At 42.3% G+C, this 13,004-nt stretch overlaps 1 protein-coding gene across 2 annotated transcripts in view; it reads right to left on the reverse strand.

Annotated features, from left to right (window-relative positions):
- Positions 1-13,004, reverse strand: part of fhip1a (FHF complex subunit HOOK interacting protein 1A) — a 136,194-nt gene that overhangs the window by 49,489 nt on the left and 73,701 nt on the right. For both annotated transcript variants that reach the window (XM_033017580.1, XM_033017586.1), the window contains exon 4: positions 1,239-1,397. In XM_033017580.1, the coding sequence (XP_032873471.1) occupies positions 1,239-1,397 (159 nt within the window). The remainder of the gene's footprint in view (positions 1-1,238; positions 1,398-13,004) is intronic.

Raw genomic sequence — 13,004 nt, forward strand, 5'->3', positions numbered from 1 at the left:
ATTCTAGATACAGAAAGTTTAACACTTATTATCATCATCATCCTTTATTGTCATCTTGCAAAGCAAGATAGGGTGGTAAAGAAAGCTTTTGGTGTGCTGGCCTTTATAAATCAGAGCATTGAGTATAGAAGTTGGGATGTAATGTTAAAATTGTACAAGGCATTGGTGAGGCCAATTCTGGAGTATGGGGTACAATTTTGGTCGCCTAATTATAGGAAGGATGTCAACAAAATAGAGAGAGTACAGAGGAGATTTACTAGAATGTTGCCTGGGTTTCAGCAACTAAGTTACAGAGAAAGGTTGAACAAGTTAGGGCTTTATTCTTTGGAGTGCAGAAGGTTAAGGGGGGACTTGATAGAGGTCTTTAAAATGATGAGAGGGATAGACAGAGTTGACGTGGATAAGCTTTTCCCACTGAGAGTAGGGAAGATTCAAACAAGAGGGCATGACTTGAGAATTAAGGGACAGAAGTTTAGGGGTAACATGAGGGGGAACTTCTTTACTCAGAGAGTGGTAGCTGTGTGGAATGAGCTTCCAGTGAAGGTGGTGGAGGCAGGTTCGATTTTATCATTTAAAAATAAATTGGATAGTTATATGGACGGGAAAGGAATGGAGGGTTATGGTCTGAGTGCAGGTATATGGGACTAGGGGAGAATACGTGTTCGGCACGGACTAGAAGGTCCGAGATGGCCTGTTTCCGTGCTGTAATTGTTATATGGTTATATGGTTATAACAGTTGTACAGTGCAAAATGAGAAGACCTTTCCCAGGGAATACCGGAGCATCGCACATAAAACTTAAACATTTCATATATAAAATAAAAACAATAAAAACAATCCAGTTCCTGATAAAACTGTACGAATAGTTTAAAAAAGTGCAGGTAAAAACAGCAACATTAAAATACAAGTATAAACAGTCACTTATTATGAAAAAAGTCTATAAAAGTTTTGGTAAATAGGTTCCATCCCTGAAGGAGAGATATTCATATTTTGGGCAATTTATATTCCAATTTTTACTCAATCTTAAGTTCTGGAAAATATTAGATTTAGCATCAAAAACTTGAATTATTTTGTCAGGATATCTCAGTGGAAGCTGATAAACTGATTTTAACATGAGATCCACAAAGAATTGCAGGAAATTTGAAATGGCCTGAACATCAGACAAGATTCACGAGTTGAAAAATGAATGCTCTACATTGTTGACACTGTATTTATGCAAAAGGGATGAGTATATCTTTACCTGGATTACCGCATTACAGAACTCCAGGGAGTTCATAAACTGTACCAGTGCCGGGATATGCATCCAGTCTTCTCGCTGCAGGTAATGCCACTCATCAGATCTCACCTCCAATTTAGTGGGCAGGGAAGAATAGAGACCACTCAATCCTGTGGCTAACACCTGTGGGGCAAATAATAGTGTGAGCAGAAACACTGAATGAGCAACAAAACGCCAACGAAGTGACACTCAGAATATAAACTATCAAATGCTGCAAAAGTAGAACTGATGAAAATATTTTATAGGTTTTCAAAGTCAAGTAAAGCAGTTAAATATATAAAATCTTTAATAAGAGCTAGAAGCGATTGCTAGGTAAATCCTCAATCAATTGCTGATTCTTTTCATTCTTAAAATGATCATTGAGTTGTGAAAAGTAGATTGTTTTTCTGGGGTCATTGCATTACATTACACTCTGACACCACGTCGAATTTCTTCCCGTTTGTATGTCATCCTCACTAGGATTGCCAACTATAGTTTCCTGTTTGGTTTAAAGTTTTAGAGTTTAGAGTTACTGCATGGAAACAAGCCCTTCGGCCCACTGAGTCCATGCCAGCCATCTATCACCCATTCACATGATTTCTATGTTATTCTACTTTCCCTACGTACTAGTGGCAATTTACAGTGGCCAAATTGAACTGCAAGACCGCGCATCTTTGCGATGTGGGAGGAAACGGAACACCCAAAGATAACCAATGCAGTCGCAGAGAGAACAGGCAAACTCAAACAGATAGCACCTGAGGTCAGCATCAAACTTGGGTCTCTGGCGATGTGAGGCATCAGCTCGAACTAGCTGCACCACTGTTCCCGTTTGCCTGAAGATTTTTACGACAAAATGATGATGACTTCCGCAACTTACAATATATGGTGACATTTGTCTTATGAAGTGTATACAACAAACTTGGGCCAATTCACAACAACCAAATATCCTTACATCCCACACAACTTGGGAAACTTGCATAATCAGTGGGAAAATATTCAAACTCCATCTCAGACAGGGTTGAATCCAGGAACTGGGAGGCAGCAGCTCTACCAGCTTCACCATTGTGCTATCCACTGTGTTTTAACTTATTTTCATAATGACAAAAAAATAACCATTTTACTTTATGCATAACAAAATCAACTGAATAGTAAGCAATTACTATTCCAAAGTATTGAACCTAAAAATATTTAATTTCCCTATTGTAGTGGCAGATTATCATATCTTTCAGGTAATTAGCAACCTAGCCGCTATTTGGATGAGAATGGTTGAAGGGGGTGTCTTCTAAACGCTTGCAAGCTCACTCCCAGAGACCTTCAGAGCTTCTTCACAGATATGGCTTCAAAACACAGTCTTTTGATGAATAAATGCTTTATTGTTGATAGAAAACAGTAAGATGCATCCAAGTTTCTTCCGACTGATTACTACAATCTTCTTCGAACTCCAGCTTATTACTTTAGACATTAGTAAACTCCTCGTGTCTCCGTAACGCTGGCAAGATCTGGCATGATCTTCTTTAGATCTGCCGTGGACCTCGCATGGCCCGCATGGCCCGCATGGTAGAAGGGTCAACCTTCCCCATCAGCTCTCCAAACTAATCTGAAAACGAAACTTCTGCGCAAGCATCTAAGCTCCAAACACGCCCTAAAACACGTCATAAATCCCACCCACATTATAACGGGCAGTCTAAAATTTAAAGGCACATGCCATCCTCAATGACATGCTAAACAGGCCAAATGGCCACTACACCTATCAATATATCTGCATTTGTACAGCATTGTTCCATGATTGAGTTTTATATGTACGTATGAAATATTTTGAACTTGTACAAAAAAGCTCATCAGCACCTCTACTTCCTGAGAAGATTACAGAGAGTCGGATTGTCAAGGAAGACTCTCTCTAACTTCTACAGGTGCACAGTCGAGAGCATGCTGACCGGTTGCATCATGGCTTGGTTCGGCAATTTGAGCGCCCTGGAGAGGAAAAGACTACAAAAAGTAGTAAACACTGCCCAGTCCATCATCGGCTCTGACCTTCCTTCCATCGAGGGGATTTATTGCAGTCGCTGCCTCAAAAAGGCTGGCAGTATCATCAAAGACCCACACCATCCTGGCCACACACTCATCTCCCTGTTACCTTCTCTAGGGTGCTAATTACCTGAAAGATATGATAATCTGCCACTACAATAGTAGAAGGTACAGGAGCCTGAAGACTGCAACAACCATGTTCGGGAATAGCTACTTCCCCTCAGCCATCAGGCTATTAAACCTGGCTCGGACAAAACTCTGATTATTAACAACCACTTTCTGTTATTTGCACTTTACCAGTTTATTTATTCATGTGTGTATATATTTATATCATGGTATATGGACACATTTATCTGTTTTGCAGTAAATGCCTACTATTTTCTGTGTGCTTAAGCAAAGCAAGAATTTCATTGTCCTATACAGGGACACATGACAATAAACTCACTTGAACTTGAACTTAAATCATGTCAGTGTTAATACAACTGTAGTGGCAATACAAATATGGAATGGATTCCTATATAATATTTATGTAATTTAGTCTGTTTCCAGCTGATTTCACTTGTTTTTTTATTGTCCAATGACTCTATTTACCTGCTAGCTACAAAGCACATGTAGATTTCTTAGAGCTGAATACCTATGTTATGGAAAAGGGTGACCCTTTGTTATTCTATCTAAGGAATTGTGCTGATAAACAACAGCCTGGGCGGTGAGAATGTGACATTTATTACTCATGTCATCAACTCTGAAAGTCTTCATTGTGCAATACCCTGCACAGAGTCTGAAAGAGTTACGTCATCTCAAAATCTGCTTATTTATGTTCTTTCAGATGCATGATTAACGGCCAATTCTAATTGTGCTCTTATATAATTAAAGCTGAATAGTGGTCCTGGCCAGAATGAAACTCGTGCTTCGATTTGATAATACTGTTGACGCACAAGGCTTTGTCTTTCAACCATCGACAATTCCTCATAAATTGGACCGGATGTCCTAAGTGGATATCATTTGTGGACTTGAAACAATTTTAAATATCTCTCATCATTTAAAATGTTTGCTTTTTTTCTCTGAAGAGAGTTTTATTAAAATTAAAATATTAAACTATTTTCCTTGCCCTGTTGGCTGACTGTGGTTCGTATCTTTTAAGCCCCTGTCCCACTTAGGAAACCTGAACGGAAACCTCTGGAGACTTTGCGCCCCACCCAAGGTTTCCGTGCGGTTCCCGGAGGTTGCAGGTGGTTGCCGGAGGTTGCAGGTAGTGGAAGCAGGTCGGGAGACTGACAAAAACCTCCGGGAACCGCACGGAAACCTTGGGTGGGGCGCAAAGTTTCCACAGGTTTCCGTTCAGGTTTCCTAAGTGGGACAGGGGCATAAATCGCTACCAACCACAACACTGATCATATTGACAATAGTGCACAAGAGACTGCAGTTGCTGGAGTGGAACCTTGATCAAAAAACAAAGAGCTGGAGGATCTCAGCGGGTCACGCTGCATCTGAAGAAGAACTCCCAACACAAAACATCGTATGTTAGTTATTTCCCTCCACGACACTGCCTGACCAGTTGAGATTCTCCAGCAGTTTGTTTTTTGATTGAGACTGACAAACGGCTCTCTGCACAGTGTGAGCAAATGCAATCTGGTAAGATCTGCACGGGAGCCTTAGCTTTGGAAGACATAGACATCCAACTCCCCACAACGTCAGTTGCACAATCCCATTTGAAGGAGGATCTCACAGAAAACAGAAGAAGACCACAAGCTGAAACAAAATTGTCCGATAATGAAAATCCACAGGCACAAATCAAGAATATCAAAACTGTTTTCCCTGAGATTTTTTTCCGAGGTTTCTCACAACAGTGCCTAGGGAAGTAAACATTCATTTGTGGAAGCTTTCAGAAAGGTTTTGCAGGAAAGTTGAGGACCTGAGGGCACAGCCTCAGAGTAAAAGGATGTAGCTTTGAAATAGAGATGAGGACAAATTTCTTTAGCTAGAGGGTGGTGAATCTATTAAACTCATCGCCACAGACGGCAGTGGGGCCCAAGTCTGTGGGGAGATAGGTTTTTGATTACTAAGTGTGTCTTAGGTCAGTGATTCCCAACCTGGGGCCCATGGCAAATGTCAGGGGGGCCACAGAAATGTTTTGGGATTTAGGGGGCCACAGGTTCAATGAAGGGGGCCACAGAGCTCCTAAATTTCAGTTCTAATAAATTTAAATCTATATAGTTACAATATTTTTGATGTTTGTGGAATAGAATAAAAGAGAATATATGTGCAATTAATAGACACTGATATTTTTATGGAAGGTATAATATTGAAGTACTTTTTTTCCGCTAATAATGTCAGGGGGGGGCGCAGAAAAATTAAAAGATCCCAAGGGGACCATGAGCTAAAAAAGGATGGGAACCACTGTCTTAGGTTACGGGGGGAAGACAGGAGGTTGGTTTTGTGAGAAAAAATAGATCAGTCATGATCGAATGTGGAGCAGACTAGATGGGCCGAATGGTCTAATTTTTCTTCAATGTCTTATGATCTCATGGTACAGAGCCAATAGAATTCCATCAACACACTGAATAGCAATTGTTTGTTTCCTTACATTTGTCATTTTAAACTCATATATTAAAATATGTAAGGCAGCAAAGCATTAGTACATTAGCATTGTTACAAGCTACTAGTGACAACATTTGCAGATCAGATTTCCTCACTAAAATAACTTCCCTTCTCAGGCCCACCTCACTAATCATAAAGGTTCACATTTCAACAGCACTTTTCACAGCTCTTTAAGGATGTCCCAAAGAGTTTCACAGCAAGTCCAGTACCTGTGGCTTCAGTGAGAAATGCAGAAAAACAGACGTCCACAAATGGCAATGTGAAAATTACTGGATAAAAAACACTCAGCGATGTTCATGGAACATTTAAGAAAGAGTTATGGCAGAAAAGGCCACCAGATGTCAATCCTCACCAGCTCCTTGGAGAGCAATCTCCTCAATCCCATAACCCCACTGCTTGAACACAGCACTGAAAATTGTTTGTTCAATACAACCTCTCCTGCTTTTGTATTCTCTGACTGGGTAATACTGAATTTCTATACAACTGAATAATACTGAATTTATATACCGGATCAGCTTGATTGGAATCCTTCGTGAAGATAATTGAAGATTCTTCAGTCTTATCTTTGACATTGATATGCCTGACACAATATTCGAATTTCTAGCCTAGTGCTAGCTACTCCCAGCAAATATTATCCTAAAGTCTCAGCGAACAAGGGTTGATTCCCAATGTTCCCAATGTTGGGAGAGTCAAGAACCAGGGGCCACAGTCTAAGAATAAAGGGGAGGCCATTTAAGACTGAGGTGAGAAAAAACCTTTTCACCCAGAGAGTTGTGAATTTGTGGGATTCCCTGCCACAGAGGGCAGTGGAGGCCAAATCACTGGATGGATTTAAGAGAGAGTTAGACAGAACTCTAGGGGCTAGTGGAATCAAGGGATATGGGGAGGAGGCAGGCACGGGCTATTGATAGGGGACGATCAGCCATGATCACAATGAATGGCGGTGCTGGCTCGAAGGGCCGAATGGCCTCCTCCTGCACCTATTTTCTATGTTTCTATGTTTCTAATCACCATTCTGAACAACAGCAAAGTCCAGTGCATGCGGCAAGACCAAAGGACGAAGCATTTCAAAATGCAACAACTTTCCATGGAAGACATTTGCTTCTAGACAAGGTGTTCCAGAACAACTGCCAAAATGATATTTAACCAGGAAAACTCCGAACCGTGAAGAGATATGAATCTCGTGCACTAACTTATGAGTATTGTATGAATCTTATGAGTATACGTTCAATGCATTCACTCACTCACAAACGGCTCACTGATTCTAGGTTGGGTTTCTTCAGGACTGTGCACCTCCAGACCTCATTTCACCTTTGGTTCAAACATGAGCAGTGAGATGAATTTCAGAGCTGGAGCAATTTAATAAAGTATGGCATTAAAAAGCTTGGGTAAAACTGAAGTCAATGGGAATCAAAGGTACTGGCTGGAGTAGAGTGGAAGATGAAAGTGGTTTTGAAGGTTAGTCACTTCACCAAGATATTGCTGCAGCATTTGATGAGAAAAATTAGTCCCACCCTTACCATCTTCAACTGCCTCACCAATGATCCTTGTTCTAATGCGAGGTCAGAAATTGAAGTGTTTGTTAATGGCACCACCCATACCAATGTTGTAAGTCCTTGTTGTAATACCAATATTGTTAGTCCTTGCTGTCTCCTCCCCTTCCTCAGCCCTCCTGCTGTCTCCTCCTCCTTCGGGCTCCTCCTCCTTTTTCCTTTCTTCTCCCCGCCCCCGATCAGTCTGAAGAAGGGTTTCGGCCCAAAACGTTGCCTATTTCCTTCGCTCCATAGATGCTGCTGCACCCGCTGAGTTTCTCCAGCTTTTTTGTGCACCTTCTATTTTCCAGCATCTGCAGTTCCTTCTTGAACACCAATGTTGTAAATGCTGGTTAGAAACTGGACATTCAGCAGAGTGTGTCACACAGAAAAACATAAATTATACAGAACGTACATAAAATTACACTTAAATTCCGCAAGACAATAAAAAGAAAAAAGTGTGCAAAGAAAAGCAAAACATTAGTGCAAAACCCAATTAGACAAAACAAACCTATCCAGGGTGCTGCATGAGGTTGGTAGTGTTCCATTGCCAAGTAGGGTTAGGGTTGGGCAGTGTGAATCAAGATGCTGATGGGTGTAGGGAGGTAGCTATTTCCAAACAGTGGTGTGGGACCAGGCTTCTTTACCTTCTACCTGCGGCAAGAGGCACAGCGTAGATGGTGGGGATCCACGATGATAGATGCCCCCTTCTTCAGGCAGCGTCTCATGTAGATGCTTTCAATGCTGGGGAAGGGCTGTGCAGCCTCGGTAGCCTCCTGCGTTCCTGTACATTGCAATTACCGATCCAGGCCACGTTGTAAGCAGCCAGGATATTTTCTACAGTGCATCTGAAGAAGTTTGTTTATTCAATGACACCACATCCCTTTAAACTTCCAGGAAAGTAGAGACACTGTCTTGCCTTCTTCATGCGCATCAACGTGCTGGGCCCTGACAAGTCATCAATGCCCATGGAATTGAAGCTGTTAACTCTCCCGACTGTCGCACCATCAATGAATACTAATGCGTGGTCTCCCGACTTGCCCGTTCTGACGTCAAGCATTAATTCCTTCGGCTTGTTGATGTTGAGTGAGTGTTGGTTGTCATTCAACCAAGTGTTCTCTCTCCCTCTTCTGTACGATGACTCACTGACTTTCACGATTCAGCCGGCAACAGTGGTGTCGTCAGCAAATTTGCAGATGGCATTGAAGCTGTACCTAGCCTCACAATTACAGGAATACAGTGGAATACTTCCCACTAGCATGAGGAAGTACAGCTCGCAAATTACGTGACATTCAAGCCAGCTTATTTAGTATTGGTTTATTATTATTGAGTACATTTTTTTCTAAACTGCATGGACGACAGCAAAGAGGTGGATTAGGAGATCGGAAATATAATACTTATCTTATGAGAAGACTGTTCAAGAATATGACAACAACAGGAAAGAAGTTGTTCTTGACTCTTCTGGTTGGTAATCTTCTGTACAATAGGAGAGGAGAGAATAGGGGATGACTATGGGGGGGGGGGGGGCTGGTTTGAGTAATGAACTGAGTTGTGTGCTCAGTGCTGTAATCTTTGCGGCCTTGAGCAGAACAGATGCCAAACCAAGCTGTGATGCATCCCCATGTGATGCTTCCCACGGTGCATCTATGCAAATTTGTCAGCGTTATTTGACACATGCTGAATTTTCTTAATCTTCTGAGGAGGTTGGGTTTTTACAGTACTTTCTTGGCCATAATGTCAATCTGATTGGGCCAGAGCAAATTGTTGGTGATATTTATGCCCAGGAACTTGAAACTCTCAGCCATCTCCACTTCAGCACAAGTGATGGTCAAGAAGGCTCCCCACCCAGCGTCTCTTCTTCCTGAGGAGACTAAAGAAGGTCCATCTGTCTCCTCAGATTCTGGTGAACTTCTACCGCTGCACCATCGAGAGCATCCTTACCAACTGTATCACAGTATGGTATGGCAACTGCCCTGTCTCCGACCGGAAAACGGGTGGTGGAGGGTGGTGAAAATTGCCCAACGCATCACCGGTTCCTCGCTCCCCTCCATTGAGTCTGTCCAAAGCAAGCGTTGTCTGCGAAGGGCGCTCAGCATCGTCAAGGACTGCTCTCACCCCAACCACAGTCTGTTTACCCTCCTCCCATCCGGGAGGCGCTACAGGTCTCTCCGTTGCCGGACCAGCAGGTCCAGGAACAACTTATTCCCTGCGGCTGTTACATTACTTAACTCTGTACCTCGATGATTGCCAATCACCCCCCCCCCCCCCCCCCCCCGGACACTCCTTCCCCCAGAAAAATTGCACTACTACGATTGTATGTACGTATATATATTTATTGCTCATTATTCTATGTTCGCTCTTCTGGGTGAGATGCTAACTGCATTTTGTTGTCTCTGTACTGTACACTGTACAATGACAATAAAGTTTGAATCTGAATCTGAATCTGATGTTGACTGGGGCATGTAAACCATGTCCAAATGCAGCATTGCGGGATGCCGTTGTTGAGAATTATCGTGGAGGATATTTTATCGTCCATCCTCACTGATGGCAATCAATGGGCCCAACTAATCGAGGATCCTGTTGCAGAGGGGAGGATGGTGAATCCTGGGCCCAGAGGTTTGGAGATGAATTCGGTTGGAATTAAGATGCTGAATGCAGGGTTTTAGTCAATGAATAAGCATCTGATGTAGATGTTGTCCAACTGTGTCAGCGATGAGTGCAGGATCAGGGAGATGATTTCTGCCGTGAACCTGTGGAGGCGGGTAGTCAATCACCGTGGATCAAGAATGTCTGGGAGGCTGGAGTTGATGTGCGCCATGACCAGTCTCTCAAAGCACTTCATGATGATGGATGTCAGACCCACTAGGGAGTAACCATTACGGCATGACACCATGCCTTGCTTTGCTACCAGGATGACAGTGGTCTTCTTAGAGCAAGTGGGAACCTCAGAATAGAGTAGGTAGGGGGAGGTTAAAAACCACCTGAGAGTACTTCTGCTAATGGGTCTGCGCAGGTTCTGAGAACAAGGCTGGGGACTTCATCCGGGGAAGTAGTTTTCCATAGATTACTGCCAGGAATGTTGATCTGATATCTGCGATGGTGACCATGGGTGGGGGTATAACCAAGCTGCTGGGGTAGGCGCCCTCATTCCACTGTCGTTCTGTTTGAATCAGCATAGATTGCATTGGACTTGTTGAAGAGGGAGAAGTTGTCGTCCAACTTCATTTTGTACCCAAGGCTCGCCACAATATACACGTGTCCGTGTGGTTATTCTGGGGCTTTAGGTTGGTCCGGAACTTTCTCTTGGTGTCCTTGATGACTTTACGAAGATTGTAATAATTGAGACTTGAACCAGCGGTCTAAAGAATCATACCTTCCACCTTTGGTACACCATAGCCAATTACATAACACCAGCACTTCCCAACATGCAATCCGACCATTAAGAAAAGAGCATCGACTCCATCAACTCCATCGACTCCTTTAAGTCAAGACTAAAAACTTATCCATACTCCCAAGCCTTTCCTGACGTCCACTGAGCGAGGGCTATATGTATATATGTATGTAGTTTGTTTGTTTATACTATTCATATAAACAAATGTAAAGCACTTTGGCCAACGAGAGTTGTTTTTTAAATGTGCTATATAAATAAATGTGACTTACATAGATACATAGAAAATAGGTGCAGGAGTAGGCCATTCGGCCCTTCGAGCCATTCAATCTGATCATGGCTGATCATCCAACTCAGTATCCCGGACTTGACTTGACTTGAGAGCATCGAGTCCATGTAAACCTATAATTACCATTCTAAGTCGCACACCATTCTGACATGGAAATATATCACTGATCATTTTGAAGATAGACACAAAGTGCTGTTGTAACTCAGCGGCCTATCACTGATCGTTTTGATTAGGTTCAAATCCTGGACCCTTCTACAGAAGATCACTGAAGGGGAAACTACTAAATGAACTGCACACTTTCAAAAAGGTGTCTCATCACCTCATTCTCAGGGGCACAGGTGTGGGCATAGAGCACTGGCTTTGCCAACAGGGCCATATCCTGGGAGTCGATAAAAATAGAATTATTACCCATTAAACCAGACTATGATTCCAATCTGAACAATATTTGCATAGACTCTTTGTGCTTTGGCATAATTCAAAAATGCTTGTGACATGAGAATTTTATTGGAGCATGTCAGGCAGTTTACACTTTAACAATTACTTATTCCCAGTTATTTTCAGTCATTTCAACCTGTGAAGGTAGATAATTAAAAGCCTCAACATATAGGACAGAAATGTCAATTTGAAACTACAATTCTTAATAAGCCTTTGGCCCGCAGTAGACATAGTTATGTAACGTTATTATAGAAACATAGAAAATAGGTGCAGGAGTAGGCCATTCGGCCCACTTCGAGCCTCAATATGATCATGGCTGATCATCCAACTCAGTATCCCATCCCTGCCTTCTCTCCATACCCCCTGATCCCTTTAGCCACAAGGGCCACATCTAACTCCCTCTTAAATATAGCCAATGAACTGGCCTCAACTACTTTCTGTGGCAGAGAATTCCACAGATTCACCACTCTCTGTGTGAAAAAACATTTTCTCATCTCGGTTCTAAAAGACTTCCCCCTTATCCTTAAACTGTGACCCCTTGTTCTGGACTTCCCCAACATCGGGAACAATCTTCCTGCATCTAGCCTGTCCAACCCCTTAAGAATTTTGTAAGTTTCTATAAGATCCCCCCTCAATCTTCTAAATTCTAGCGAGTACAAGCCGAGTCTATCTAGTCTTTCTTCATATGAGAAAGTTGCAGAGCAAGCTGCAGCCCAGAATAGCTACAGGAACACCTGGAGATTTTGTACACGGGCTACATAGTGAAGTCGGTCGTATAGCAGGCAACAACACTTCCAACAAGCTCAATACATTCTAACCGTGCCAGAGTTACTGTGTAAATCAATAGTGTTGACGTTAATGGATAAAAGAACTCAATAACAAGAAATAACTCAAATACAAAAATAAATCTATGAAGCTTATTAGATGGCACCCCTGTGGTACTGATGTACAAACGACAGCTCTATAATAAATTTCATTTAAATCGTGCTTTTAGCATGCTTTCAGGACACTTGAGTGGCATAATTATGCAACATTATGAAAGAACATTAGGACGGATGAACTTACTCAAAGAGACAGCTATTAAGGAGTAGACAGAGGTTTGAGGCGCTGGGTTGGTGCGTTTAGTGACATTGCAAATAATAGAGGTGGGAGTGGGGGTGGTGGAGAGAGAAAAATAACGGAAATGCTTTAGAGGGTGGGATTGAACTGTGCCTTCTCAGAGTAATGTAGGTCTGGCAGAGACGACTTAAATAGGGAAAGGTGGAACCTTGGACAGGTTTGAAAAGAGTGATCGCTAATAGTTCAGGAGTTAATAAACACTGGAAAGAACAAAATGATGGGTCTTAAAGGGTCAATAAGACGATTCAAGTTAAAATGCAGGCAGTGCAGTTTTTGATTTGCTGAAATTTATTAAAGCGGAAACATGGAGCTACAGACAGGAGGGTTTTGGAATAATTGAATCTGATTGTGGCGTTAGCATAGAT

This window comes from Amblyraja radiata, chromosome 1 (genome assembly GCF_010909765.2).
Source record: "Amblyraja radiata isolate CabotCenter1 chromosome 1, sAmbRad1.1.pri, whole genome shotgun sequence".
Lineage (NCBI taxonomy): Eukaryota > Metazoa > Chordata > Chondrichthyes > Rajiformes > Rajidae > Amblyraja > Amblyraja radiata.